The sequence below is a fragment of the Cucurbita pepo genome, chromosome LG20 (assembly GCF_002806865.2).
Source record: "Cucurbita pepo subsp. pepo cultivar mu-cu-16 chromosome LG20, ASM280686v2, whole genome shotgun sequence".
Lineage (NCBI taxonomy): Eukaryota > Viridiplantae > Streptophyta > Magnoliopsida > Cucurbitales > Cucurbitaceae > Cucurbita > Cucurbita pepo.
Window position 1 is genome coordinate 561,905 of NC_036657.1, and position 27,660 is coordinate 589,564.

General features: G+C 36.5%; 2 protein-coding genes and 1 non-coding gene across 5 annotated transcripts; 2 read left to right on the forward strand and 1 right to left on the reverse strand.

The window, feature by feature from the left end:
• The first annotated feature begins 783 nt into the window (after positions 1–783).
• Positions 784–18,671, forward strand: LOC111783070 (transcription initiation factor TFIID subunit 2). The gene is made up of 25 exons (XM_023663948.1): positions 784–905; positions 1,125–1,458; positions 2,154–2,299; positions 2,388–2,454; positions 6,237–6,436; positions 6,534–6,687; positions 7,359–7,443; positions 7,526–7,617; positions 7,994–8,119; positions 8,194–8,247; positions 8,770–8,838; positions 10,428–10,525; positions 10,600–10,917; positions 11,008–11,095; positions 12,521–12,646; positions 12,727–12,783; positions 13,021–13,100; positions 13,186–13,228; positions 14,064–14,150; positions 15,066–15,155; positions 15,784–15,842; positions 15,926–16,016; positions 16,118–16,283; positions 16,470–16,653; positions 17,372–18,671. The coding sequence occupies exons 1-25, from the start codon at positions 784–786 to the stop codon at positions 18,516–18,518; spliced, it is 4,083 nt and encodes a 1,360-aa protein (XP_023519716.1). The 3' UTR covers positions 18,519–18,671.
• Positions 4,606–4,678, forward strand: TRNAF-GAA. The gene has a single exon. It is a non-coding gene; the product is annotated as a tRNA-Phe (tRNA).
• A 6,610-nt stretch (positions 18,672–25,281) lies between the features above and the next one.
• On the reverse strand, positions 25,282–27,619 carry LOC111783412 (transcription factor TCP18-like). Of its 3 annotated transcripts, XR_002813371.1 has the most exons (3): positions 26,578–27,619; positions 26,413–26,505; positions 25,282–25,346 (listed from the first exon to the last, which is right to left on the reverse strand). XR_002813371.1 is itself a non-coding variant. In XM_023664336.1 (2 exons), the coding sequence occupies exons 1-2, from the start codon at positions 27,463–27,465 to the stop codon at positions 26,470–26,472; spliced, it is 921 nt and encodes a 306-aa protein (XP_023520104.1). In that variant the 5' UTR covers positions 27,466–27,619; the 3' UTR covers positions 26,285–26,469. The 3 variants fall into 3 exon arrangements, 2 of the variants coding, with proteins under 2 accessions (XP_023520104.1, XP_023520103.1); XM_023664336.1 differs by lacking the exon at positions 25,282–25,346 and having other exon boundaries at positions 26,285–26,502; XM_023664335.1 differs by lacking the exon at positions 25,282–25,346 and having other exon boundaries at positions 26,285–26,505.
• Positions 27,620–27,660: the final 41 nt, after the last annotated feature.

Genomic DNA, 27,660 nt, shown 5'->3' on the forward strand with positions numbered 1-27,660 from the left:
TCCCACGGTGATGTCAAGATATCATGTCGTCCAACTTCATGACACCCCCTCAAAATTTAATTTTCATTTAGTTTTTATATTATAAAATATTAATTTAGGATTTAATTTATCTACGTAGATCATCATTTTTATTTTATTTTATTATACTTTTTTTTCTTATCTTCAAAATTCAATTTAGTTTATATTTTAAAGTTTTGAGTTTAATTTTTATTTAATCTGTATATTTAAAAAATTTATACTTATATTTGACCAAAAGAATATTTATTTTTCCGAAAAAATAATTAAAACACATATTTTCTTATCTCCGGCTATTGTATTATGACGTCAATCTAATTCATTCAAAATTGGCATGCAATGTGCATGGATGAGTTGGGCCGCTAAGACTTCACTCGGCCCATACTATAATGGGCTCAATGCTATAATATCACCCGGTTGGGTTGGGTTTGATTGGACAGATATTATTCTTTTTCGGCCCATTTGTATAATTTGTTAAGATAATTAATTAATTAATTATATATATAACTAGACAGAACATACAATTAATCGGTCTTTATAGCTTCCAATCAACGGAGATCATTGGATTAAATCAGTCTAAGGAGTGAACGGTTGGATTAGAAAGACTAGAACAGCTAAAATAGGGCACAGATTTGCTAAGCGAAACCCATCTGATATAAAAGAGCTGGTCGAAATGGTGAGTATAAATCCCTCGCGTGCGCTTTCGGATTTGGATCGTGTGTTTTTGTTTCCCAATCCCCTTCCTAGTTCCCAGGCTATGTGCTTGCTATGGCCAAGCCTCGCAAGCCCAAGAACACCGACGACGCGAAGCCACCTGACAACTCCGGAGCTGTAGTTCGTCACCAGAAGCTTTGTCTCTCCATCGACATTGACAAGCGTCGCGTTTATGGGTTCGTCTTAGCTCTACCTCCTTCAATTGTCATCGCTACTCCTTCCTTCCATCTTCCCATTTGCGTTCTTTCCTTGTGGAATCGTGGTTTTGTTTAACTTTTACTTGTATATTATGCTTCACAATTTTTTTTTTCCCTTTGCGTGTGAGGTTGTAATTGGCTTTTTCCTTTGCTTAATCTTGACCATCGATACTCACCATTCCTGTTGCTGGACTTTAGGTTCACCGAGTTGGAAATCGCGGTTCCTGATATTGGCATAGTTGGGTTGCACGCGGAGAATCTTGGGATTGTGAGTGTTTCAGTGGATGGCGACCCTACTGAATTCGAGTATTATCCGCGGACTCAACATGTGGAAAGTGAGAAGAGTTTTAAAGCAGTGTCGTCGCCTACCTCTGCTGCAGATGCTGCGGGGTCAATTTATTTATCTTCAATCGAGAAAGAACTGGTTCCTAATTTGTTGATAAACTGCTGCAAGGCTTTCAAGAATGGAAGTGAGAAGCAAGACCAGCCATTTCTGGAGAATGGAGTGCAACCAGCAGTCGAGGACAAGCAGGTTGTAGCTGTTAGTTATTGTTATGATGTCAGTCTTATATTCACGTGGATGCTAAATGTGGTTCCCCAGTTTGGTCTTCAATCCATTTATTTGTTACTCCATGTATTATGACATGCAAAAATTATTGTTATGAAGTGTATTATACATGATACTCTGCTCTCCTCTCTTTGTGGTCTGGTCGCTAAATTTATTAGTCATTCAGTTCCTATCGCTTGCTAAATGCCTGGTAAGTATATTGAAGCATATATATGTAATGAGAAGAACTAATCATCCGTTTAGTAGGTGATAGATTTGTAAATGAAGAAGTTATCTTTGTTTAATCATCCATTTTTCCTACGAGTAGAAAAAACCCAGTATAATTCTTGCTTAGTTCAAACTACCGAGATTGGGACATTTGAGGTTAAGGTAAAGAAAATTGTACGTGAATAAGTAGATTAGTTTCAAGTTGTGAACAAGTCGTTTTTTTTCACAAGAGGGCCGTGTGCATATCACTAACCAAGTTAGGCAGTTATAATTAACGTAAGTCTACATACTTTTATGAGAACCAAGGAAAAAGGTTATCTTAATGATGTTTATGAAGGTACTGCAGCTCTATCATAAGTCTTGTTTATGGAATCTTACATGTTGTTTGTGTTTTTTTGTTGAGGTTCTTTATTTCTTTTGTGGCTTCTCATAAAGGTTCATATTTGACGCAGAATATAAGGCTGGTTCGTATTGATTACTGGGTAGAGAAATCAGACGTAGGTATTCACTTCAATGATCATATTGCTCACACGGACAACCAAATAAGGCGTGCAAGATGCTGGTTCCCTTGTATGGATGATGGCCTACAACGATGCAAGTAAGGATACCATTATCTAAATGTGTTATCTTGTGACAATTGTAGCTTTTCACAATCCATTTATGATCCTATGCTATCCCATGTTCAGGTATGACCTCGAGTTTACTGTCTCTCAAAATCTTGTGGCTGTCAGTAATGGAATTCTGTTGTACCAGGTGAGAGATACTCTGAAATGAGATGCTTATTTATCATTTCTGTGATAGAAATTAATTTTGTTGAGTAATGTGTACCATATTTTATTTTCTTCTTGTATATTTCAAGGTAGCTGGATAACTATTGAACGTTCATCAATAAAGATAATTGACTTCTGCTTCATTCTGTTCTTTGTCTAGTGCATTATAACCAATCATTCATCCCACACCAATAAAATTTCATTACTAGTACTCTTTTGAAGTTCTAACTTAGCCACTGGTCTTCATTTCTTCAATTAACAATATATTGAACAAACTTGTGCTGATAAGATCAATTATTCAATAGTCAACTTGGTTTAGCTAAATTATAAGTTTAAATGGGTGTGCTTTCATGTAGTAGCTTCTCAGGAAATGATTGATGTCAAGGAGTGCTCTTTCCACCTTGTAATAGCTTTTAAAACAATGGAGTTTATCTATGTATTTACTGAAAATCAATAGCTTAAATTTAGGTTTTGACGTTTTGTAATGTGACAAAGAGTTATTTGGATTCTGAAAATCAAATTCAACTGAGGATTCTATTTATCAGTCCCAACCAAGTGCAGTGGAGGTCTTTCATTTGGGCTTATAGCTGGTAATATACAAAATCCAACACTGCTGACTGAACAAGTTACTACCTACCTCAAACAACAGTAATTAGTGGGAGAAAATTAGTAAAGGATAATAAAGTTGGGAAACAACAAAGGAACTACCAACTTGTGGAAGAGTGCAAGTTTATGGCATATATTCCCCTCCCCTTCAAAAAAGCTTGCCTTGATTTGTAAGCTACCAATTAAAGTTCACTTGGAGGATAATATTTTTGGAGATTGGACATATTAAAAACGGGATAGCTATCCGAGCCTGCTGGCAGCTCAACTCAGTAAGAGTTGGGCCAAAATTTCTGGACTATCTAATAAGGCACGGTCCTTTTCATTGAAGTTTATCGTATTGATCTTCTGTAGCTATTCTCTCATTCCCTAGATAAAGAACAACGAAGTTACGAAATCTCGAATTGCTTACATCATCTAAATTTGTTGGTTTCAGTAATCTTTAACCTTATTAATACCTGATTTTAAATGTTCATTTACTCCTTGCTGAATTTTAACAGAATCAGTAGCCCAGTAGTCAGTATATTTATGAAAACTTGGAACATTTAGTAGTTTGATGAGATTCAATGGAATGGAGAACTGTGTATCATAAATGATCTCGAGTGTTGATCTCTTTGTTGATTTTCTCTTCATGGAGTTACATGCAAATTTGGCTTGAAGGAGAGCAGCATCCCCTCGAAGGATGATTGATGGAAATCCTTCGCAGAGGCCTCTTTGGAAGAGAGGGTGGGTTGGGCTGATAGACTTTATTGATGTGTTCCAGCGTAGGATTTTTAGTGCGTGTTTGAATTAAAGACCTTCTTGTAACAGCCTAAGCCCACCGCTAGCATATATTGTCCTATTTGGACTTTCCCTCAAGGTTTTTAAAACGTGTCTGCTAGGGAGAGTTTCCCACACCCTTATAAACAATGCTTCATTCTCCTCTCCAACCGATGTGGGCTCTCACAATCCACCCTCCTTAGGGGCCTAGCGTCCTCGCTGGCGCTCGTTCCCTCTCTAATCGGTGTCGTTCCTCTCTCCAACCGATGTGGGATCTCACAATCCACCCCCCTTTGGCACCCAATGTCCTCGTTGGCACACCGCTCAGTGTCCACCCCCTTCGGGGCCCAGCGTTCTTGCTGGCACAATGCCTGGTGTCCACCCCCCTTCGGGGCCCATCGTTCTCGTTAGCACATCGCCCGATGTTTGGCTCTAATACCATTTGTAATAGACCAAGCCTACCGCTAGCAGATATTGTCCTCTTTGGGCTTTCCCTTTCGGGCTTCCTCTTAAGGTTTTAAAACGCGTTTGCTAGAAAGAGATTTCCACACCCTTATAAAAAATGTTTCGTTCTCCTCTCCAACCGATGTGCGATCTCACAATCCACCCCCTTTTGGAGCCTAGCGTCCTCGCTAGCACTCGTTTCCCTCTTTAATCGATGTCACTTCCCTCTTCAATCGATGTGGGATCTCACACTTCCAGATTGGCCTCTTTATTGAGTGCCACCGTACCACCAACACAATTGGGACTCGATCCTGGTAGGTGCCTATTTGCGGGGATAGCTCAGTTGGGAGAGTATCAGATTGAAGATCTGAAGGTCGCGTGTTCAATCCACGCTCACCGCACTCATCTCTGGGATCGAAACTACCCTTTCTCCATGTGAACTGAAGGCTGAGTAAAATGATCCACCTGGAGCAATATTCTGTTTGAACGCAGTTAATTTTATGAATTTTTGAAATTTACCTTAATATAATTATCTTATATGCTGCTTCAGAACTTATTTCCTTCCCATATTATACGAGAATATAATTAGTTATGATATTATTTGTCCTGTCTGGGTCAAGGCAAAACCATGTTATGCCACCTTATTTTATTAATGAAAGACTGTAAGTTAACACTGAACTATGAATTTTGAATTTTATATTAATATATCCACACTTTTAGGGAGGATCCCATTTATGTAGAAGTTTATCTAACAACCACAAAAGAATTGAAACTATGTTCCATGCTTTCAAATGGCCTGGGGACTACACAACTTTTGTATGTTAAAATATTATTTTCTATTCGGATGATTATCCCAAATTACTCTCCCAAAATCTCCTATACGTCATTTCCCAAACTTCCTTTACTTATAACTACTTCACCCCTATTAAATACCATTATGCCACTACTAAGGTGGGTCCAAGATGTTTGTTTAGGGTTTTTGTTTCAGAATTGGGGAGGGGTAGGACAGACACATGTCCTGTGCTTCCTTATGTGGCTTGCATTTATCCATCTGAACTGATGGAAAATGTATAATTAGTTGTTAAATTATCAAATGTTCTTCATCTACCAACCTTGACAGGATTTTCAGAGGGGTTAAAAGGCAGGGAGGTTTGGTTTTTTGGGTCTTCGTGTNTTTTTTTTTTTTTTTTTTTTTTTTTTTTTTTTTTTTGTAATTATCCTTTATGTCTTATTTTGCTTAACTAGAGCCCCTTCTTAAATAGTTGGGTTCCCCTTGGAGTGTTTCTTTTCTGTATCAGCGTGTATTCTTTCATTTTATCTCGACGAAAGCTTGGCCTTTAATTAAAAGGAAAAAAAATCTCATTGTGACTAATCTCGAGATTTGAGGAGATATTGTGCACGGCTTGATTATTAGAAATGTATCCAGAGAAGTAGTCTATGTAATTAACATTAAGATGGGCTGCATGCATATTTGTTTTGTGGTGGGGTAGGTAATCAAACTATTGATTTTGGGATGGTAACATGTGACTTATTCACTACACTATGCTCGGATTGGGCATGCACATCCGTTTATTTTATCCAGTGAATCCGTCAATGTAACTAACATTAAGACGAGCCACACTCGTGCATGTGGATTTATTGGCCTGTATAGCCATGGGAGATCTGGTTTTTTATTTTCTTCCTCTCGATTGCTTTTTGCTTATCTTAAGAGACTTATCAGTATGGCGATCATCCCCTGTAATAGAAATCTTGAAGTTCAAAGCTTGGTTAGATGTACAATATTACTTCTTGCTGCAAGATGTCCTCTAATCTGGCTGTGCAATCTTGTTTCTTATTTGCATTCATAATCTGAGCGCAGCTGATTTTTAAATGTGTATAAATCATGTTGCACTCTACATATCAAATTGGCATCAAGCATTTTGGATGTTTTGACTTGTCATATATCACCATTCCTTTCAGGTCTTGAGCAAGGAGAATCCTCCCTGCAAAACTTATGTTTATCGTGTAGACATCCCCGTCAATGCACATTGGATATCACTTGCCGTTGGACCATTTGAAATCCTTGCTGATCACCAAAATGGATTTATATCACACATGTGCTCGCCAGTTAATTCTTTAAAGCTCAAGCATACAGTGGAGTTTTTTCATAGTGCATTCAGGTTTGTTTTTCAATTTTTTGAATGCTGCGGTTATGATTACAAAGCACAAATTCTATGTTTGTACATTATTTCTTACTTTGGAATTTACTTCCCGTAGCTGCTATAAGGATTACCTCTCCGTGGACTTCCCATTTGGGTCATACAAACAAATCTTCATAGAGCCAGAAATTGCAGTATCATCAGCATGTTTGGGAGTTTCCATGTGTATATTTAGTTCTCATTTTTTGTTTGACGAGAAAATCATTGATCAGGTTTGTTTATTCATAGGGCCTGTATAGCATGGTATCAACAATTCATTTGTTTTGAAGTTTATATCTGTTGTAGATGAACCTTCAGTTTTGTATATTTATATGTATATATGCTAGAATCATGTAATTTTCATTGTGTATTGACGTGGGAAATGCATGGGTATGGTGCCCCATGCTTGCAATACCCTAGGGCTTGCAAATATCCATAATCTATGAAGTACCAAAGCAACCACCATGGGTTAATCTAGTGATTATTAGGGACAGGGAAAGAGTGAAAGGACTTAGATTAGTTCAAACTATGGTGGCTACCTAACTTGGATGTTAAAATTCTGTGAATTTCTTTCGACAGCCAAATATTAGAAGGTTAGGTGACTATCCTAAGAGATTAGTTGAGATGCGTACAAGTTGGTCCAAACAATCTCTGACATTAAAAAAAGGGGAAGTGAAGAACTAATCTCTATTTCTTTCTCTCATTTTGCCTGGTTTGAGTCTGTCTAAGTAACTACCAAATTTTGTTGGGTAGGTGTCTGGCTCCACAGTGAGTGCGTTAATAGTTTGGATTTTCTTTATAGTATTCACTCACATACAGATATATATCGGGTGAAATGACAAAAATGACTTGAATGTTTAAAACTCGTATGCTTATTGTGTTTTGATCAATGTTCTTTTCACAGACCATAGATACGAGGATTAAACTTGCTTATGCTCTTGCAAGGCAGTGGTTTGGTATTTATATTACGCCTGAAGCCCCAAATGACGGTAAATGGTTATTTTATGTTCTCTGTTTCACTTCCATCTTCATTAATCCTTTTTTGATCAGACGTGTGATTCTTGTTGCTAGAGTGGTTGTTGGATGGTCTTGCTGGTTTTTTGACTGATTTATTCATCAAGAAGAACTTAGGAAATAATGAGGCACGCTACCAGCGATACAAGGTTTGCTTCACCATGTTCTTGGTTGCTTGCACTTATTGTGTATGAAGTTTTTTCATCTTTCCTTTCCTTCTTTCAAATTGAGGGCTTGGAGTCACTTTTCTCCCTGTTTGTCATTCAAAGAAGTTTTTTTTTTACTATTTCTGGTGTCACCAAGAATAAAATGAGGGATATTTGCACTTTTTATCTCTGTACCCTGCCTATTTAGCAATGAGAACCATGTCCTTGGTCTCCATTTAATGTGTTAATCCTATCACTGATGTTATTGCAATTAGTCCTCTGGTTAAATCCTACCAACGAGTTTCTTATTTTAAAAAAAATATTTCATATTTCATATATTAGTTAACATTGAAAAAACGTCTGTTATGATCTTATGCAGGCAAATTGTGCTGTTTGTAGAGCAGATGATAGTGGTATAACCACCTTGAGTTCCTCTTCTGCTTGTAAAGATTTGTATGGGACCCAACGCATTGGTATATATGGAAAAATAAGATCATGGAAGTCTGTAAGTTCACTTTGTTTATTTAGGCTTTTACTTCTCATTCAACTTTCTAATGATTTCTTTTTATTTCAAAAAAGGTGGCAATCCTTCAAATGTTGGAGAAGCAGATGGGGCCTGAGTCTTTCCGCAAGGTAATGGTTCTGGTTCATGAAACTTATGATGATATTAAGTACAAGGATGTAAAGGTGATTATAGGTTGTGCCATTGGTTGCATTTTAACTTCTTTCGGCTGGATAGAATAGAAGTCTTTTTTTTTCTATTTTTTACTTAACATTTGTTGGTATGGTCTACCCCATTAATACACAGGGAGGTTCTTACGTGCCCCAATATCAGAAATATTATTTTCCCTTGGGGGTTTTAACTCAGGGCCTTCGGTTAAAAGCCAGCCCCTAGCTTTAACCAATCCAAGTGCCACTTGGTACATTTTAATGGTTTCTTCCCCACTATCTGACCATTTAACTTTCACCAGTCACGTTGAACTCTGTTCTTACTTCTTTTTGGGTTGTAGTGCATACTGATGTTATGTGGCTTAATTTTCTCAATTAGTTTTCCTTGTATGTTTGAGCACACATTGTGTTGGAAAGACCTATCTATAGAAGAGAAGTTTCTTACTTGATCGTTATGTTGATTTCTGTTCTATTCTGTCGTGCCAGATTCTGCAAAATATTGTTTCTCGTGCTAAGGATACAACCTCTACATCACAATCACTTAGCACAAAAGAGGTATTTGCTTTCTTCTATGACAATTCTTTATGAGGGTCTTTTGTTCTGCATCATCCATTTAGCTCTTTGTTCAATGCAGTGAATGTGTTAGAATACTGATTTTTTTATTTTTATTTTTTTTTAATTGTTTCAAGAAACTGTTGTCTGGTAATAAGAACAAGCGAATAATATTTGACATTAGTCGATATTTTGATTTTAGGATAATGTGTTTTACATTTGTTGTCAGTTGAAAACTCGTTAAGGGAAAATGGTTACAGAATATATAATGAGAGAAGTGGTTAACTCAAACTCCCTCTTGGGGATAGGAGGTCAAAGGAGATTAATAAGTTGTTGTCAAAATGGCTTCGGTGGCTCCTGAATGGATTAGGAGAATTATGGGCAAAGTTAATTCAAATATAGATATATATGCAATTGAAAATGTTTCCCCAAGGATATTGCACGAAATACGGAGGCGCCTCTTGGCTATTTGTGTCAAAGAATTCTCAGCGTACTGATTAATAAGGGAATGATTGCTTAAATATTTTTGGGGTCTAGTGCATTCACTAGATTGTTAATGATGAGAATAAACATACTGAATAATGAAATTGAAGAGATCTGTCTAACTCTAACTGGAGTTCTTAGTCTTTGTGTCAAGGAATAGACAGAACTCTGATTATCATAGGAATGTTGCTGGCTATCTGGGAATGAAGAGTTCTCCGAAAGTGAGGTCATTATCTGGTCTTTGGTCCTTGAGGGAGCTGTGGGAGGGAAGGGGACTGACGCATCCAAAAGAATTCAGAAAATTTGGGGTACAATGGTGTTGCAGGCTACCTGGTACTTTTTATGCCTGAAATGGGAATGCAGGAGTGTTTGTTTTGCTTTTGCAATATGGGTTAAGATGTTGGTATGGTGTTCAGGCAATTTCCCCTCTCATTCTAAGGTAAAAACTTTGGTTGAACGTATGTTGGAGTCCGAAAGCCCAAAAGCTGAAGAAAGGTTGTTATCTTAATATAGACTTGAGAAAATGGTGAATTGATTACGACTGAGAAACTTTATAAAAGATTGTCTATAGTTGCCCTACAACCACCAATTGGCTCAGAATTGCTGGCTATTCCTTTTTCAGAATTTCAATCTCTCTTTGAAGGGTAATCATGCTAAGTATGGGATACATCAACATCGATGTGGTATCATATGCAAAAGCAAGGTGAAGTTGATATGGGTGAACATGGTGAAAGCAATCATATGAAAAATATGGTGGGAAAGAAACCAGAAGATATTTGAAGACAAATGTTTGAAGTGGTGGAGAGATTAGATGTGGCTAACTTAAGCTGCCTCTTGGAGTTTGCTATCTACTTTTATCTGCTGGATTTTATGAACGCTTGGTGTGTGTGTGTGTAAACAATTGGGATATTTTAATGAGCTACTAATAGGAGTCCTTTGAAATACTTCTAATATTAATGATTCTGAAAAAACAAACAAGCAAGAAATCGGTCTAAAATTATATTATTATTAATAATTTTAAATAATTTAATTTAAAAAAAAATGGGTTCATGGACATGCTGAATGACTTGTCGCCTAACGTCAACATTTTCTATCTTTTTGAGATGCAGTTTCGTCATTTGGCCAATAAGATTGGAAACCTTGAGCGGCCATTTCTTAAAGAGTTCATTCCTCGGTGGGTTGAATCATGTGGTTGTCCACTGCTGAGGTAACCAATATACCATTATCTATGCTCTTATGTGTCTGCAAATTTTGCTTACCCTGGTTTGTACATGATATCAGGATGGGATTTTCCTACAACAAGCGGAAAAATATGGTTGAAATGGCAGTGTCACGGGAATGCACAGTAACACCAGCCACAATTTTAGAGAATCGGGACAGTGATACTGGATGGCCTGGCATGATGAGTATCAGGATTTATGAACTTGATGGTGTGTTTGATCATCCAGTTCTCCCAATGACTGGTGAGTCGTGGCAGCTACTAGAAATACAATGCCATTCCAAACTTGCTGCTAGACGCCTCCAGAAAACTAAAAAGGGGTCAAAACCTGATGGTTCTGATGACAATGCTGATATACCTGCGCTTGACGTCCGCTCTAGGTTTATAATTCCCTCATCATTAGATTTTATCACTGATAAGACAATCTGCGTATCATTTGCTTGAATGCACTAAATTGTCTCTCTTGACAGTGTGGAATCTCCTTTGTTATGGTTGCGAGCGGACCCCGAGATGGAATACCTTGCTGAAATTCAGTTTCATCAGCCTGTTCAGATGTGGGTAAGTGAATTTTATTCGTCACAATATTTTCATTTGCAGGCTACATGTTTGCCTGTATTTTATTTTAGGTCTTTTGAGTTGGTTTTGCAGGGTTTTGTATGAACGAGCACTAGGAATTTTATTGTCAGCAGATGCCTTGTATTTATCTTCTCATCTTTAATTGGCTATAAACCTGAAAAAGGTGAAGCTAAAACTAATATTTCAAAAGTGGGCTTTGATACAGGGGGAGAAGGGAAAATTGGTTAGGGAGGAGAAGCTAAAAGCCTAAATTAACGATACAATACTTACAAGAAAACTGAGCTTTGTTGTAGGGAGAGAGGGAGGTATCAAAAATGATATTGTCAGGGAGAGAGGGAGAAAGGCCTAGGTAGGAGGAGAAATCTGAGAGATCAATAATTTTTTAAAGAATACTTAGTTATAAACTTAGTGGGCTGTCTCAAGAGGAATGAAATATTGTGATTCAACATCCCTTCTGAACGTTGATTTTCAAAATTGTAGAAGTAGTTCTTAGAAGTGCAAAGTTGCCTTGGTAAAAATATTTACAATTTGCACACTCGTTTGTATGCATGTGTGTGTTGATTATATATGTACGAGACCAATTTTATCCGCTTAAGCTTTTTTGAGTTTAAAAGTGATTTAACTTGTTATCAGAGTAGTTCATGTGGTGAGTGATTAGGGTTTTCCTTCAATTTTTTTCTTTGGTGGACGATCTATTTCCACATGGTTCGGTCTTGTCATGATGTATTGGACCTTTACCAATGCTTATTGATGTGTAATTCACATTGAGAATTATACAAAGGCAACAAGTTATATAGAGTAAGTGTTGTTCCTTCGATGACTAACATTAAATTAGGTATTAGAAATAAGGGAAAAAATCAATGCTGCACTAATGAAAAAATAATTATCTTCTTCGAGTATTTTCCCTAAATTTGATATCCTTCCATGCCCTTCTTGACAACTCACCCGATCAGAACCCACATGATCAGAACTCACTGTATAAGCATCTCGTGAAACTGTTTCCTTGCATGACATCCGACTGTTAATTTTTCATATATCTTACTAAATTTTGATGTAAAAAAAAGTCACCTGATCAGAAATGGCTTCCTAGAAAAACATTAGCCTTTGATGGACTCCTAAAGCTATTTATTTTATTTTATTTTTCTGATGAAAAACCTTCTCACACATATGATATGATGAAATTATACAAAAGAGAGGGAAAAACTATCTCAAGACGAATAAGAGTTAGCATGAGAACAGCGACTACTGCATCTAGTCTCTCCCATATTTTCTGCTGACAACATTATGCTAAGAGTTCCCCTTTCTTAATAGAAGAGTCCCAGCTATTCAGCATGCTACTTTTGTCTTTTTATTGTTTATATGTATTTTTGTGTAAAATATTTACTCCAGTTTGTCTTTCATTATCAGATTAATCAATTAGAGAAAGACAAGGATGTCATTGCTCAAGCACAAGCAATCGCGACTTTAGAGATGTTGCCTCAACCATCTTTTTCTGTTGTTAATGCTCTTAATAATTTCCTCAGAGACCCCAAGGTTATAAATCTTTTTGAGATACAGTAATTTATTATCTTAAACTTACAATGGATTGTGAGTAGCTGAACTTTGGTTTGAAGGCCTTCTGGAGAGTAAGAATTGAAGCAGCATTAGCAATGGCCAAAACGGCCTCAGAGGTATAATAGCAATTATTTTATTTCAGACTCTGAACACCTAACGGGAACCTAATTTCTTTATCCAAAATGGTCTTACAACAATTTTTTAAAGTTATTTATTGACTATGCAATGTTGGAAGGTTAAATGGTAGTTCCTCATTTTCCAACCCAGTTGAACGTAAACATTCAGGATCTTTAAATTTGTCACTTAACCTGACGCAGATTCCTCATTCTTTTGGTTGAATTTGTCTTCTGTAGGATACTGATTGGGCTGGTTTGCTTAATTTGATTAAATTTTTTAAAAGTCAGAGATTCGATGCAGATACTGGACTCCCCAAGTAAGATCCAAAAAAATTTCTGTTTCAGTGAGTTTACTCTTGGTTCGCCTGTTATGACTCTTGCTTATTCTGATATTCTTAACAGGCCAAATGAATTTCGTGATTTTCCCGAGTATTTTGTTCTTGAGGTAATGCAATGAGGTAGGATTTGTAATGAGTTGTGGAACGGCCTATTTGGTTTCCACAGTTTTGAAATGTTTCTGGTATAAATCATATGAAGCCATAAAATTGTCCCAATTTGTTATATACCCTTTCTGGATATCTCATGTGGGCATCAGCTATTCAGATAACACTCATGCAAAACAACCTAATACCGATACTATAAAAATCATTAAAATGAGGATACATAATGCAAATTAAATCAGATACTCCTGAGTCCATTTAATCTTAAAAGCTTTGTTGTTATCTTCCTTCCAGGCCGTTTAAAAGATGACATCGTTGAGTATTTTCTACAGTCTGCTGTCCCTACAATCTTTTTGTCTTCTATATAGTGTTTGAATTGACTTTTATGCAGATCTACATACTAACAATGCATAAATTAAGGAGTGGCTTATTTTATGAGCATTTTGAGAATATGCCTCCAATGGTTTAAATGGACTTCTTCGTTTGTCTGTGGTGTGGTCATTGACGATTTCAGAATATTTTGTATACTGTTTTGTACCCTTAATGACATTACAAGACAGCCCCCCGTGATATAATCACTGCATACTTAGAAATGAAAATTGTCTGTTACATGTGACTTGTGAGTACCATGGTGCATCTTTATATTGAATGAATCCTCCTTCATTCTCGTCTAGATATTGCAAATCAAGGGTTGTTGGGTGATCACTGAATCGGAACTTTTAACAATTTCTGTACACCTTTATTTTTTGTTTACTTTATTTGGTTGTCACTCTAATGCCAAGTTGCTATATTTCTCCTTGTGTGCACATGTGTGGCTCTCTTCTCTGGGGGTTTTCATAGGCCATTCCTCATGCTGTTGCTATGGTCAGGGCTACCGACCAAAAAAGCCCTAGAGAAGCTGTTGAGTTTGTTTTGCAACTTTTGAAGGTAGTGTTCTTTCTGCTTGTGTTCATGAGCGGGACACCAAAAAAAATCTTGATTTTCACCCTGCTTGTTTGTTTAATGCTCTTTAAGGCTCCCTGTTTGTTTACAAGGGGTTGCATGGCAGTATTTAGGTTTGAACGTACTTGCATTTTCGTGTATATGGTGATGCTATTCTTTGAACTTGACAGTTGGCCAATAGTGCATATGAGAACGATAAACAGGCTTTCATTTTCTAACTATCCTGTTTTTGCCAAACTGTCTAGATTTGAGGTTCAACTGTTATCTATGTGCAATGTAAACCGTCGGCAACAGTTGCTTTGGCAGCTGAAAAACTATTATATATAGAACTAATTTTGGTCATTGTTATAGATTAGTTTCTGCACCCGCTTACATCGTTTTTGCATTATTTAGAAGTTGGCAACAGTTTCTTTGGCTTTCATTTTCCTTCTGATGATTTTAGTAGGTGGCGGGGGGTAATATTCAAATGGCCTTGAGGAATTGAGGGAAAAAAACCACGCTGCATCACAAAATTCTCCAGTACTTCGAAATTTCAATAGTAGTGTAAAACTAAATTTCTTGAACTCTGTTCTTGGAGCAAAGCTTTTGGATAAAACTGAATAATACCTCTTGCAACCTAGGGATCCCCTATTTTAAAGGTTACAGACCTGCCTTTGTTTCTTAAGGGTAACTACTACCGATATGTCTTTAACCTTGGTGAACGACATAAAACAGACTGAAAGAAAACAGAAAAATAGAGAACCACTGTTTTATGTTGTCCTCTGCTTGTAGTTGGGGTATTATAAAATTTGTAACTTTATTTTTTATAATATTATGTTATTTCTGTGCTCCTTTATTCTTTTAAAATTTTGTTCTCGTGATTCATTCTCTAAATACCGATTCCTTCGCTTCTTTTGGTAGTACAACGACAACAACGGGAATCCTTACTCTGATGTTTTCTGGTTGGCTGCACTAGTCCAGTCAGTTGGTGAACTTGAATTTGGGCAGCAGGTTGGAATATACTCTTCTCTGCTTGTATCATTTAGTAGTTTCTTGCTATGATAAGTTGTAAAACTTAATTTCTGATATCCTAATTTGTTATTGTTTATATTTCTTCTTGGGTTGTTTCATGTGACTGCACCCCTCGCTATATTGTAAATATTTTGCCCACTTCATCAATCTAATGGATGGTTTCCATCATAGTTCCATTTGATAGCAATTTTCTTTCTGTTTTAGAAAATGAAGTTTGTTTCCTAAATTCTTATCTTCTTCAACCTCCCACCAGAAGTAGTTTTACAATTTCTCAATTTAAGACGGAATCTCTCATCTTCTTCAGCCACTACAACAACCTTGCCAACACACACGGACACCACCATTTCTAGGCAATCTCCTCTCTTTAAACTGCAAAAATGGCTACACTTCCAAAACTCGATTCATTACACATTTGTTCTTCAATACCCATTCGAAGCCTCATCTTCCTTTATGTAATGGGATTTACTGTACATCTGTGTTGTCTTTTACCAGTGTTTCCAATGAGGCCTCAATTAACCTATTGAAGTCATTTTACCTCCGCTTTTATTGGCAGTGTTTCCTTCTCTACCTACACCTAATTTCTTTTCTTTTTCTTGATAAATTTCAGAGCATTCTCGTTTTAGCATCGCTACTTAAAAGGATTGATAGACTTTTGCAGTTTGACAGGTTGGTTAAGATACTAATATTTGACTATGGATTATGTTTATGCAAAAACTAGATCTTATGCATCTCTAAATGTTATGTGACAGGCTGATGCCTAGCTATAATGGGATCTTGACTATTAGCTGCATCCGAACCTTGACCCAGATTGCACTGAAACTATCTGGACTTCTCTCTCTTGTAAGTTTTTTCTTGTCTTCTTATTATTAGTTAAGAAGTGCACTTTGTAATGATATTCTACTCCTCAGGAGTGATAATATTATATTTTAATTTTTCAACAGGATCGTATCATTGAACTGATAAGACCTTTTCGAAATTTTAATTCCACGTGGCAAGTTCGAATTGAGGCTACCCGAGCACTTCTCGATCTTGAGTACCATTGCAACGGAATTGATGCAGTATTGTTATTGTTTATTAAATATTTAGAAGAAGAGAAATCCTTGCGAGGTTTGATTCTATCATTTATCCTTCTGTTTTCTCCCCTCATATAACTATTCAAGTTAGCCTTAGTCTTCTATGCTTTTGATCTCTTGTTTTATTTAATCTTTCGTTCCTTCACATGGCTATTCCATTTCTTTGTTCCTTATAATAGGTTTTCTCCAAGTTTAAGAAAAACGTTCTCATATTTTGCAGGGCAAGTGAAGCTGGGGGTCCATGTTATGCGTTTATGTCAGATAATGAGAAGATCTGATTCAAATGATTCAGTCAATAATGACACTCTTGTTGCTTTGCTCCTCCTACTTGAAGGCCACATGGCGTTTAACAATGTTTGTCTACGTCACTACTTGTTCTGTATTTTACAAGTCCTTGCAGGAAGGTGGGTACCTTCTTTCTTGGTAATGCTTGTGCTGAAGTAGAGATGGGAATACATAATTGTTATCAACATAATTAAATGGATGTTTTGCTGTTTTGTACTTAAATATTTATNTTTTTTTTGTTTTTTTTTTTTTGCAACTAATCACTTTTCATGCAAATAGAAGACAAATGGGCTTAACGTGCTAAGTGGTAATGCTTATGATCGTTGATGGGTAAAGTAGATTTAACTTTTGCTTCTTCAATTCTGCTGCTCATATGTATCCAAGCTTTGCTTCACAGTAGATTTTAAGGGATAAGTGTCATCGTCTTCCACAATATTCTCTACTAGAGGGCACGTTACTGTTCTATTTGTTGTTTACATTTTCATTCTATTTTTCTACCGTATTTTTTCGGCTCTGCTAATGTTTGTTATCTATTAGTTTGACCATAATGTTCCTGCAATAAGAAGAAATGATCTATACTTAATTAAAGTTGTCTTTAGTTTCTGTGTTGGTTTGGTATATGACCAGCATTATGGTGTTCTTAGAGAGTATAGCATGGTCTTGTATAATCGACTTTTATCTATTTGTCCGATAAAGCATTGTGTAAGGCTATGCTATGTTTGTTATCTATTAGTCTGACCTTAATGATGTTTACGGTTCTTTTATTTATTGATTTATTGTGGCCCTTTTATGATAAAGCATGGCCTCGTATAAACTCTCTTTTTACTTCATTTTCAGGCCCCCAACACTTTATGGAGTTCCCAGGGAATATAAAACATTGCATATGGGTGACTCAGGAACTTGCAGTGAACAAAAGAGGGTTTTAACTTCTCTCATTCCTGAATTCAATCCACCAGAGCCGTCGTCAGTCTCTGCAGTAGCGCCTGTGCCATGTATTCCAGCAACCCTGTCATCAGAACCACTTCATACTCCCAAACCGAGGCCTGACAGCTTGGCAATTCCCGAGGTTTCCAAGGAAGGAGCAGCAGTTGTAGAGGTTCCCAAGCAAGCTACGGCAATAGCAGAAGCTCCCAGAGAAGCAGCCTCTGTTTCCAACAGTCATGAGAGGAAGTTGCCGGTTGTTAAGATCAAAGTCAGATCATCTGCGGCTACAAGTAGAGCAGATGCCGATAATCAAACCACTGAAAGATCTCATGCTGCACCTCGTGAAACAGATGTTGGTCCTAGTAGTTCTGTTTCCGTTGATGCCCCTCAAAGAAATATTGCAGAGGCTACAAGTATCAGCAACCATATTCTGGAGGAGGTTAACTCCTGTCATGATCATGGATCTCACATGACAGCCAGCATTGGCAGTGCAAAACCTGCGAGTTATGGTGACGATCTTGGGAAGGAGTTCCAGTGCACTGCTGATTCCAGTAGGGCTTTTGGACATTTTCAGCCAGAAGATCCTTCATCATCGAGCATCATACAAGATAACAACATTGATGCTGATGCACAGAAGTATGCAAGTCTTCAGACACTTTCTTTACCACAGCACGATCATGGCTTAGCCTCTTTGCACTCTCGCCATGGAAAAAAGGAGAAGAAGAAAGACAAAGAAAAGAAACGTAAACGAGATAGTCATAAAGAACATCGCAATGATCCCGAATACATCGAGCGCAAACGACTGAAGAAAGAGAAGAAACAAAAAGAAAAAGAGATGGCAAAGCTATTGAATGAGGAGGTGAAGCCACTGCCAATTGCAATGCCTCGTATAAAAGAACCACCAACCAAGTCAACACCCGTGCAGCTAGAATCAAACGAACCTAGTGGATCAAGATTAATCGTAGGAGTTAATAGTAAGCCCGAGGCATCAGAAGGTACTGCTTCTGCTGCTCCCAAACTTAGAATTAAATTCAAAAATCGGACGTTGAACAATTCATAATGGATGTATTCAGCTCTTCTTCGTACATTAGTTGAAATCCCTACCAATTGTTGTCTTTCAACGTTATCCTTCTTCCGAGTCAAGGCATATAATCTGAGCTCTGTGAAATAACAGAATGAAATTCAATCAATTCGAGTTTCCTCCTTGTCACAATTCTGCCCTACTATGGGGTTATCACGAAGCAGTTCATAAGTGATCACTTCTTTCTTTTGCTATTATCTGCTTACCTAAATGATTAGCAGTGATTATGGTTGGAGTAGGTCGTCTACAGAGTGACATTAATCTGTCCATGTTTGTTTTTTTTTTGGTTAGTTTCCATTGAAATGGAGATAAATTAGCCTAGTCATAATTACACAATTCAATTACTTGGAATGTTGTTAAGTTATTATATGAATGCTGCATAGAAATGGTTCTCGAAGGAGGACGAAATGGAGCCTAGATTTGCTTGGCTCGCCTGAAGGAATGATCAACCTCTAAAAAGGGACTTTGTGTCATTAACAAGCGAATTGGGCCAGCTTTTGGCTATCAATGGTACCTTCAAAAAGAAGTTTCTTGCTGCAATATTGAAGTCTTCAACTGAAGAAGGGAGTTTTTTAGGGTGAAGGACAATGCCAAGATAGGCAACCATCTTGAAATGAAGGAATAAAGATTGGTTTATGGAATAAAAAGAGGGGAAAAGCAAAGAAGGTGCTAGAAGAGAACAGCAAAAAGAAAGTGAAGAGTTAGTCAAAAGAAAGGACAAAAGAGAGGTGTTAGGCTTACAGAAATCTTCAGTAGACTGTTCAGTGTTACAATAAATGTTGATGCTTAGGCTCTCTTATCACACTGCAAAAGAAATAAATGTGTTTGTTTGTTCCATTGGATATTGCAGCCAGTCAGCCACCAGATTCTCTCATCCCTACTTTTCTGCCACAGCGTGTCGACTGTTTACTGCTCATTCACTTGAGGGCCCAGCTTCTTCCTCACAGCCTTCTCTCTCCCCATTCAAAAGCTAATCTAAATGATTTTCTGCAGGAAATGTTTCATCCCTTTTCTTAATAATGTATTAGCATCCTAATCACTGCATTTGGCTTCCCTTGAAGTTACTATAATTACATAATTCTGTACGTTGTTGATGTGATAGTGGCAAATATTTGCAGCAGAAGAACGAAGATGGAGACTGAATTAACCATTTGTGTAAGGGTTTATATTAACGATTTGACACTAAAATGCTTGCTTCATCACTCATGGTTTTAAGTACAACATATACAATTCCTCTCATCTTCACTTCACTTCTCTTTAGGATGATTTAGAGAAACTTTTCATTTGTTGTCTTATGCTTTTAAAATGCGTCTATTAGGGGAGGTTTCCACTCTTATAAAAGAATGTTTTATTCTCCTCTCCAACCGATGTGAGATCTCACAATCCGCCCCCTTTTGGGGTTAATTGTTCTCGCTGGCACTCATTCCCTTCTTCAATCGATATGGGATCCCCTCAATCCACCCTCCTTTGGGGCTCAACCTCCTCGCTGGAGCATCGCCTGGTATCTGGCTCTGATACCATTTGTAATGGCCCAAGCCCGCCGCTAGCAGATATTGTCCTCTTTGGGCTTTCCCTTCCAAACTTCCCCTCAAGAATTTTAAAATGCATTTGCTTAGAGGAGGTTTCCACACCCTTATAAAGAATGCTTCTTTCTCCTCCCTAACCGATGTGGGATCTCACAATCCACCTCCCTTTGGGCTCAGCGTTCTCGCTGACACTCGTTTCCTTCTCCAATCAACGTTGGACCCCTCAATCCATCTCCCTTCAGGGCGTCCTTGCTGGCATACCGCCTCGTGTCCACCCTCTTCGGGTTCAGCCTCCTCGTTGGCACATCGCCTAGTGTCTAGCTCGATACCATTTGTAATGGCCCAAGCCCACCGCTAGCAGATATTGTTTTCTTTGTACTTTTCCTTCTAAACTTCCCTTAAGTATTTTTAAAGCGTACCTATTAGAAGGAGGTTTCCGCCCCCTATAAAAAAAATGTCTCGTTCTTCTTGTGAGATATGACACAAATTTTCATCGATAAAGGTTATTTTTTCAAGCATATGCATTATAATATATATGTATGAGTTGAATATCATAAAAACTCTTTGTAATATGCATACAAAACCATGACTTCACCATCTCAAGCTATGGGCTAATCTAAGAAAGAAAGAAAGATATAGCTGTTTGAAATATGAGCCAAAGTTATTACAAAATTTCAGTCAAGGGTTTGACTTGAATGAATACATATCCCACAGAATCTGACTTTATCCCTTCCCATGCCCCTAACTTTGTCCACATTCTACACAGGTGAGAGATCCTAACATCAACCATCATTCTAGCATTAACCTGATCTTGGATCAAAACTAACAGGTTCTCCTTGACCTAAACTGCATTCAAAGAATTCTTATAATCTCTACCCGTTTACCATAATGCGACTAATCATTTGTCTCTTAGATAAGTTCGGTTCACGATCGGTCGATAGCCAGTATGTGCATTACATCATGGAGAAGACCTTTCTCTACTACAAAAGGACCCGAAATGATCATCTTTGGCGTATCAGTTATCGTGTCAAAAACATCAAATTTTAGTGAGTTCAAAACTTAGTGTGCTTTTGTTCTTCAATATTTGAAATTTAAGGGACTCTACTTTTGTAGGTTTTCCCTCTTTTGTCTATTGCTTTCTGTTTTCACACAGTTTTATAGCGTAACTTCAGCAAGCTTTTAGGCTAATACTGTAAAACTCACCTAATACTCCATATGCTGATTTTTCAATTTCTAGCCATGCGTCATCATTGCTCAAGAAAACAAAATAATAATAATAAAAAATCAAGATTTGCATTATATTTTGTCTTTGGAACAATAGGAGCGACCCATCTAATCAATAATTTTAAACCGTTACATGTATGAAAGAAACGGTAAAAATATCTCACAACGGTTATTAAGAAAACGTTTACATTGTGACGATTTTGTTCAAGTATAGGGTCGGCCCTATATTTAGTTGAAGATTCAAACATTTAACGTTCATCGTAAATATATAGTTACTTCAATAATCGAGCTAAACTCAAGTTGGGTCTTAAATATATAGCTTTTTTAGTGCATCAACAGTGAGATATAAAGATTTAAACTCCAAAAAGGCACATGTTGATTATTGCTAAACTATGTTCGTTTGACGATTTTAGTTGTATAATTGAAGAAGGGTATGAACAACTTACTAATTACTTGTTTAATGATCTTTGGTCATTTTTTTAATTGTGTTAAAATTTGTAAAGTTATGATAAGAATTAAAAAAATTGAATCAGTCCTTTCAATCCAATCAATCAAATCAGTAAGGCCTTAGAATTAGTTTTTGTTAGGGAGCCAATGAAGAACTAATTACGTCCTTGTGTTGTCTGCAGAATTGTAGTGCTTCTGTGGGCAGCCATGGATACCTCCTCGCCCAAGTGCTTATATTTTCAGGTACCCTTTTAGCCTCTCTTCTTCTTCTTCTTTGTTTCTTTCATATTCAGTTTAAGATCTAAATTCTTACCTTCAAATGGGCTGCTTCATAATTTCATAATTCTATCCAATTTTGAATATAAATTTCTATACCTAATTTACATGGGAAGTGGGAATTTTCAGTTCCTTTTGTTCAAGGAGAATCGAAGTTTATGTATTATGTCTTTATAATTTTTTTAGGTGAGGATAAGTGATTTGTTTATTAATTTGTAATTTAAAAATTTAAACTTTATAGTTTGAATCGAAAATACATGTTTAGTTGAATTATGTTTCGAATCTCTTAGAAGAGATGTTGAAAGAAGTATATTAATATTTAGGTTTTCAATTTCTTCGTATAAAATGATGGAAAAGTCTACGGTTTTGAAATAGAGTCAAGTGACCCATATTGCTATTCAATTCACAAGCATAGCTTTTATACGTGCGTTGTTGACCTAAAATCGTGTAAACTAGAAATGAATCAAGCACTAGTAATTTTTACGTTTAGTTCTAAAAGCATTATTTTTATTGAGATATTTTCGTTCCCTATCGTGTGAGTTCTTTAGTAGATAACTCAAAACTTGTGGTGCGCTGTCTATTCCGTCTCTTATGTCCTCAAGAAACCCCCCTTCTTTTTCGGTGTCAGATCCACCTTTTGACTATTAAAAATTCACGAACCATTTAGTCAAAAGTGCATACTTTAAGAGTCATTGCTGAAGAAGAGCTTTCTAGACTATCCTCCATACTATTACTTATGGGACTAAGTAACTCGATCAAGTGTGTATACTCCGAACCCCCAAAAGTCTTCTCTTTTACTAATTTCTAATATATACTGTAAATAAAAAAACTTAAATTGAAATTAGTCCATAAAAAAGAAAATAAAATGAAAAACATCTTATGGTGATTGTGATGGCCAAGTCATGAAGGAATCTATCAGTGGAATCTGGTGGCTCACAGCCACAATTTTACACCGTGATCGTCGACGGCCTTCCACTTTCCAACCCTATATAACTGTGCTCCGTCCTGGCCGCCGCCGTCAAGGTCTCCGTTTCCCTCCTGGGTTCTGTCACCTTGCGGCGGTGCTCTCCGAAACTGCTCCTCTTTCCAGATTCTTTCATTCTTCTTCTCTCTTTATCTTAATTTGCTTGTTCTTGCGTTTTTTCTTCCGATTTGGTTAAAACCCACTTCAGATTTCGTAAGATCTATAAAAAAAAAAAATGGCATCTTTATCTGTTATTTGTTCAAGTGAAGGATCAGATCCTGCAGATTCTTGTCCTCTTTCTTCTTTATTGATATCATAGTTTCATGTTCTCAAAAGGGTATCTAAATTTGATATCAAGCTTTGATTTTTCCCCCATATGAACACCGATCAGATCCTTTTAGGGTTTCCCTGTTGCTATAGATCTTCAGTTTTAAAAGGAAGAATTTTGAGCTTGTTTAGGGCTTGCTAAAGGAGCTGCCTTTTTAGGGTTTTCTCTGCTTTTCTTCTTAGAGGAGTCTCAAAGATTGTTTCTTTATGTGTTTTGCTTCATGGGTTTTGTTGTTTTTCGTTATTAAACAAGATTTTTTTGTGATTCATATATTGTTCTCATGGAGAATGGGAAGAACAAATTCCTTTTTCTTGTTTTCTGCTAAAATGTTTCATCTTCTTGAGCAATAGATTGGAATTATTGTATCTCTTCTCTTTTCTTTCCTTTCCATTTTTGGGTGGGGAATCTTTTTTGCAACTTAAATGCCAAAACCTCACTGGTTTAGGGTTTTAATGGTGAAGAAGCCAATTAATCATGAGTGGAGCAATTACTCCCCACTAATTTTCACCCATTGGGGAGTTTTGCATCAAATCAGAGAAAATAAATGGAGCCAAAGTGATGAATGTTAGAACATTATTGTGATCTGATGGATTAGCTGTTCCATCTTAGGTTGAACAAATATAGGCTTTTAATGTTTATTATTACAATATCATGATAACTAAATTAGACCCTAATAAACCTGAAAAAGCTAAAGATCCAATCTTTACTTGTTAATCTTAAATGGGTTACTCTCCAATTTTAAATTTAGAGTCATCTTTTACTCGAAACAATTTTGAATTACGATTTCGACCCTTTCGACCCTTTGTTTTAGAAGTGATGACGCGGTAAGAATGAGTATTAATTACATAATATTATTGGTGATTGTGCAGAGAGAAAGTGTATGGGAAGGAGGAGTGGGTATTGATAGGTTGCGAAGAGGACACTCATTATGACAAGACTCTTATACTTTCTTTGCCTTTCAAATGTCATCTCCCTCACTCCATTATCCACAACTAACTAATGTTTCAAATCTTTGGTAAGTTTTAACAATTTCCATTCGTTCTTTTTACCAAACATCATCTCTTCTTCACTTGCTTTTCTTTTCTTTTCTCTGATCATATAACTTTTTGTATTGTAAGCTTTTGTCTAAAGCGTTTGGATATTGTGGTTCGGATATATCTCAAAATTCCCTTACCATTTATTCATTTATTTCGATTCATATCTGTTTAATTTCAAAACTTCCAAACTCATTTAGTAGATGGGTGTCTATACAAAGTCGTTCTCTTGTTAGGAGGGTACATAGATTGGATAAGAAATATTTTTTAATCGACTTGAAATTTTAGGTTGATTAGGTGATTGACTCGAAGGGTACGATGAGCGTTCACAACTCAATCCAACCCTCTATTCTTGCGTGTTCAATTTTTTTTAGTATCACATTGATATTCATAAATCACAATGCTATCTCTAACATTTATTACGAATATCAAATATTTTTAATATTCATAACAATATTAAAAGTAGGGATGAGTCGGGTAGTGAACCTTATTTAACATATCTTACCCTAATAGTGTAATTTATATTTTTATTGTGGATTTGTGATTTAAAATGAATTGGGTTAGATACTTCATATCAGTAAAATTTAAAAAATAAAACAAATTTTCAAGATTTTCAAGATTTTAAAAATGAAATTCGAAACAAAACTTATGATAAACGAACAACTTTTATATGTATTTATACTATTTTTATAACCATAAGTAAAGATATGAAATTGTTATTCAACTTATCTAGAATATATACGCTCGATTAAAAGATTAGAAACGAACGAATGTGTAAGATTAATAGAAAAAAAAAAACACTTATTTTGAGCATGCTATGATCATAAAAGTGATATCATATTTCAGGGGTCCAGGAAGAAGAGCATAGAGTTTGTTTGCAAGCCCAGCAGCAAATGAGAAAGAAGGAAGATAATGAGGTGTGAATAGGTACTGTTTCTTACCCCTTTTTGTAGCCTCCAACCAAATCCATTACTTTGTAGAAACTAATGCATCTGAAACACAAACAAACTGCACCTAAAATACTTCAACAAATTCAAACAAATTCAAACAATGAACTAATATTACACTCAACATCTCATACTCTAATACCTTTTTAGCACTCAATCATGAACAAATTCAAACTATGAACATAATTCTAGTTAGGACAACGACGACCCAGAGCTCTAATTCCCACACCAGTGGATATTGTCTTTTTTGGGTTTTCCTTACAAGACTTTTAAAACGCGTCTTTAGCTAGAAGGAGGCTTCCACGTCCTTATAAAGGATGTTTCGTTCTCGATGTGCAATCTCACAACTCCTCCTAGCAGACGCGCTTGAAAGACTTTGCGGGGAAGCTCGGCAAGGAAAATCCAAAGAAGACAACATCTATTAGTGATGGGCTTGGGCCGTTACATTATAGAAAAACGTTGAAAAGTTTGGTTTGTTGATAAAGCTAAGGATGACACCAAGGTGTTACAGAAATTGGATAACATTGATTTGAAAAAGACACTCAAAATGAAGCCAAACATTGGTGATATAAACTGGGATCGCATTTTCTTTGATATGACAACAACATATAAGCTTTGTACTTCATAAACTCAGTTCCACTACAATTACAATCACCAATACTAAACCAAAAACTTAACCTTTCTAAAGTAACTACTAATTGGAGCTGATGTTTCACTAAATTTGATATCTTATGACATGATTTAGTGGGTTTATGTTGTTAATGGAACTACTTTAATTAGTGTCATTAATCAGTGTTTAAGAATTGGAATCATGCACATTTAGAGAAAGTGGGTATGCCTAATCCCTTTCTCTTCTGTCTATTCCATCACTTCCTAAAAGCTTTGCTCTAAATCTTTCATTACTGCCTTCGAAGTAATCCACAGACCACAACATCATGAACAGTTTCGATGAAAATAATAATAATAATAAAAAAAAAAAACATAAGAAAAATGTGGATAAGGAACAAACACAATACAATAGAGAAATGTTTCTATGTTTTACATTAACTTGGAACACAAAGTGAAGAACACAACAACACAACATGAAGTTATCAAAATAACAATAATATTTGTTTTCCACTTGATACCTCCTAGGTTTCTTCGAGGGAATTAAGAAACACCGCCACCCCATGTTGGATTCTAACTTATCCAAACATTTGAGTGTCTTCAAATTCATGCTGCTGCATAAAAATCAAGTGGGTTTAGGTCAAAATCAAAGAAAGTTACAAACTTTAATGTATATATACACTCACCGGTTGAAGAAAATTTAAAGAGGAAATTGATGGGCTCCATTTTGTCATAATCTCAAAGGAACACAAGTTTTCAACCTCCATGGAAGGGTTGAAATTGTAGCTGTGAGTACCTCCTGATTCTTCCCCACAAGTTTCAAAGGGGCTGCTCCAAGAACAAGATGAAATCTTGTTGTGATTTGGATGATGGTGATCTGAACAATCCTTAAAGATTTGATTTTTCTTCTCCATTGTTCTTGCCCTGGCTCGTTCCCTGGCCTTTTGTCTCAATTCCTTGCACATGGGTTTTCTTGGCTGTTTGTCTCTTTTCCTCTTCAAAGAACAAGAGTTCATCTTTTTAGGTCCTCCTCCTCCGCCGCCAACTTCATCAATTCCAGACACCATGTCAGCCTCGGAGGAATTGGAATTAGAACAAACAGTAGTAGTAATGATGTGGCTGCAATTTCTTTGCTTTGCAAGTTTCAAAATTTCAGGGCTGGCTTGAGTGAGCAACCATTCAACTGTTTTGCTACCTTTGTCAACACCCAACAAATCTTGTAACCCAAAGAACTGACGAGCTACTGGCAGTGAGAGCCTCATTCTACGGTCTCTTAACCCTCGAGCTGTGGTGATTTTGCTATGTCTGTCCTTTTTTGACAGTCTTTTTCTTGGGATTTTGAGCTTCTTTTGATCTGAATTCCCAATGCCCATCTTCTTGTTTGAGGCAACAATGTTGTCAGGACTTGGAATGGTAAAATTCTTCTGAGGATTAGTAGTGAAATTGTGAAGTTGATCATCATATTGTTCATCAACTTCAAAAGGAGAAGGAAAGGGGAAGAAAGAGATGGGGAGATGAAATGAATGGTCATGATCATGATCATGATCATCATCATTTTTGGTGGAGAAGAACATGTTTTTGTGTGTTTCTATATGATTTAGAGCCCAAAAAACGTTGAAAAAAAGGAAGGAAATAAGGAAGTTGTGTTCAAAGTATGGAAAAAGACATAGATTTGATATTGAAGTAGAAAGAAAAGAAAGGTTCACATCCTTTTCACTCCCTCTCTTTCCCAGTAATTTTTTTTTTTTTTTTTTTTTTTTTTTTTTTTT

Bases quoted from the DNA above. Each gene is read 5' to 3' on its own strand.
- LOC111783070 (XM_023663948.1), top strand. From the start codon at position 784: ATGGCCAAGCCTCGCAAGCCCAAGAACACCGACGACGCGAAGCCACCT. The intron at 10,526-10,599 runs GTAACCAATATA...ACATGATATCAG, and splicing joins TGTGGTTGTCCACTGCTGAG to GATGGGATTTTCCTACAACA. The intron at 13,101-13,185 runs GTAAGATCCAAA...TATTCTTAACAG, and splicing joins GCAGATACTGGACTCCCCAA to GCCAAATGAATTTCGTGATT.
- LOC111783412 (XM_023664335.1), bottom strand. From the start codon at position 27,465: ATGTTCTTCTCCACCAAAAATGATGATGATCATGATCATGATCATGAC. The intron at 26,506-26,577 runs GTGAGTGTATAT...ATTTTTATGCAG, and splicing joins CTTTAAATTTTCTTCAACCG to CAGCATGAATTTGAAGACAC.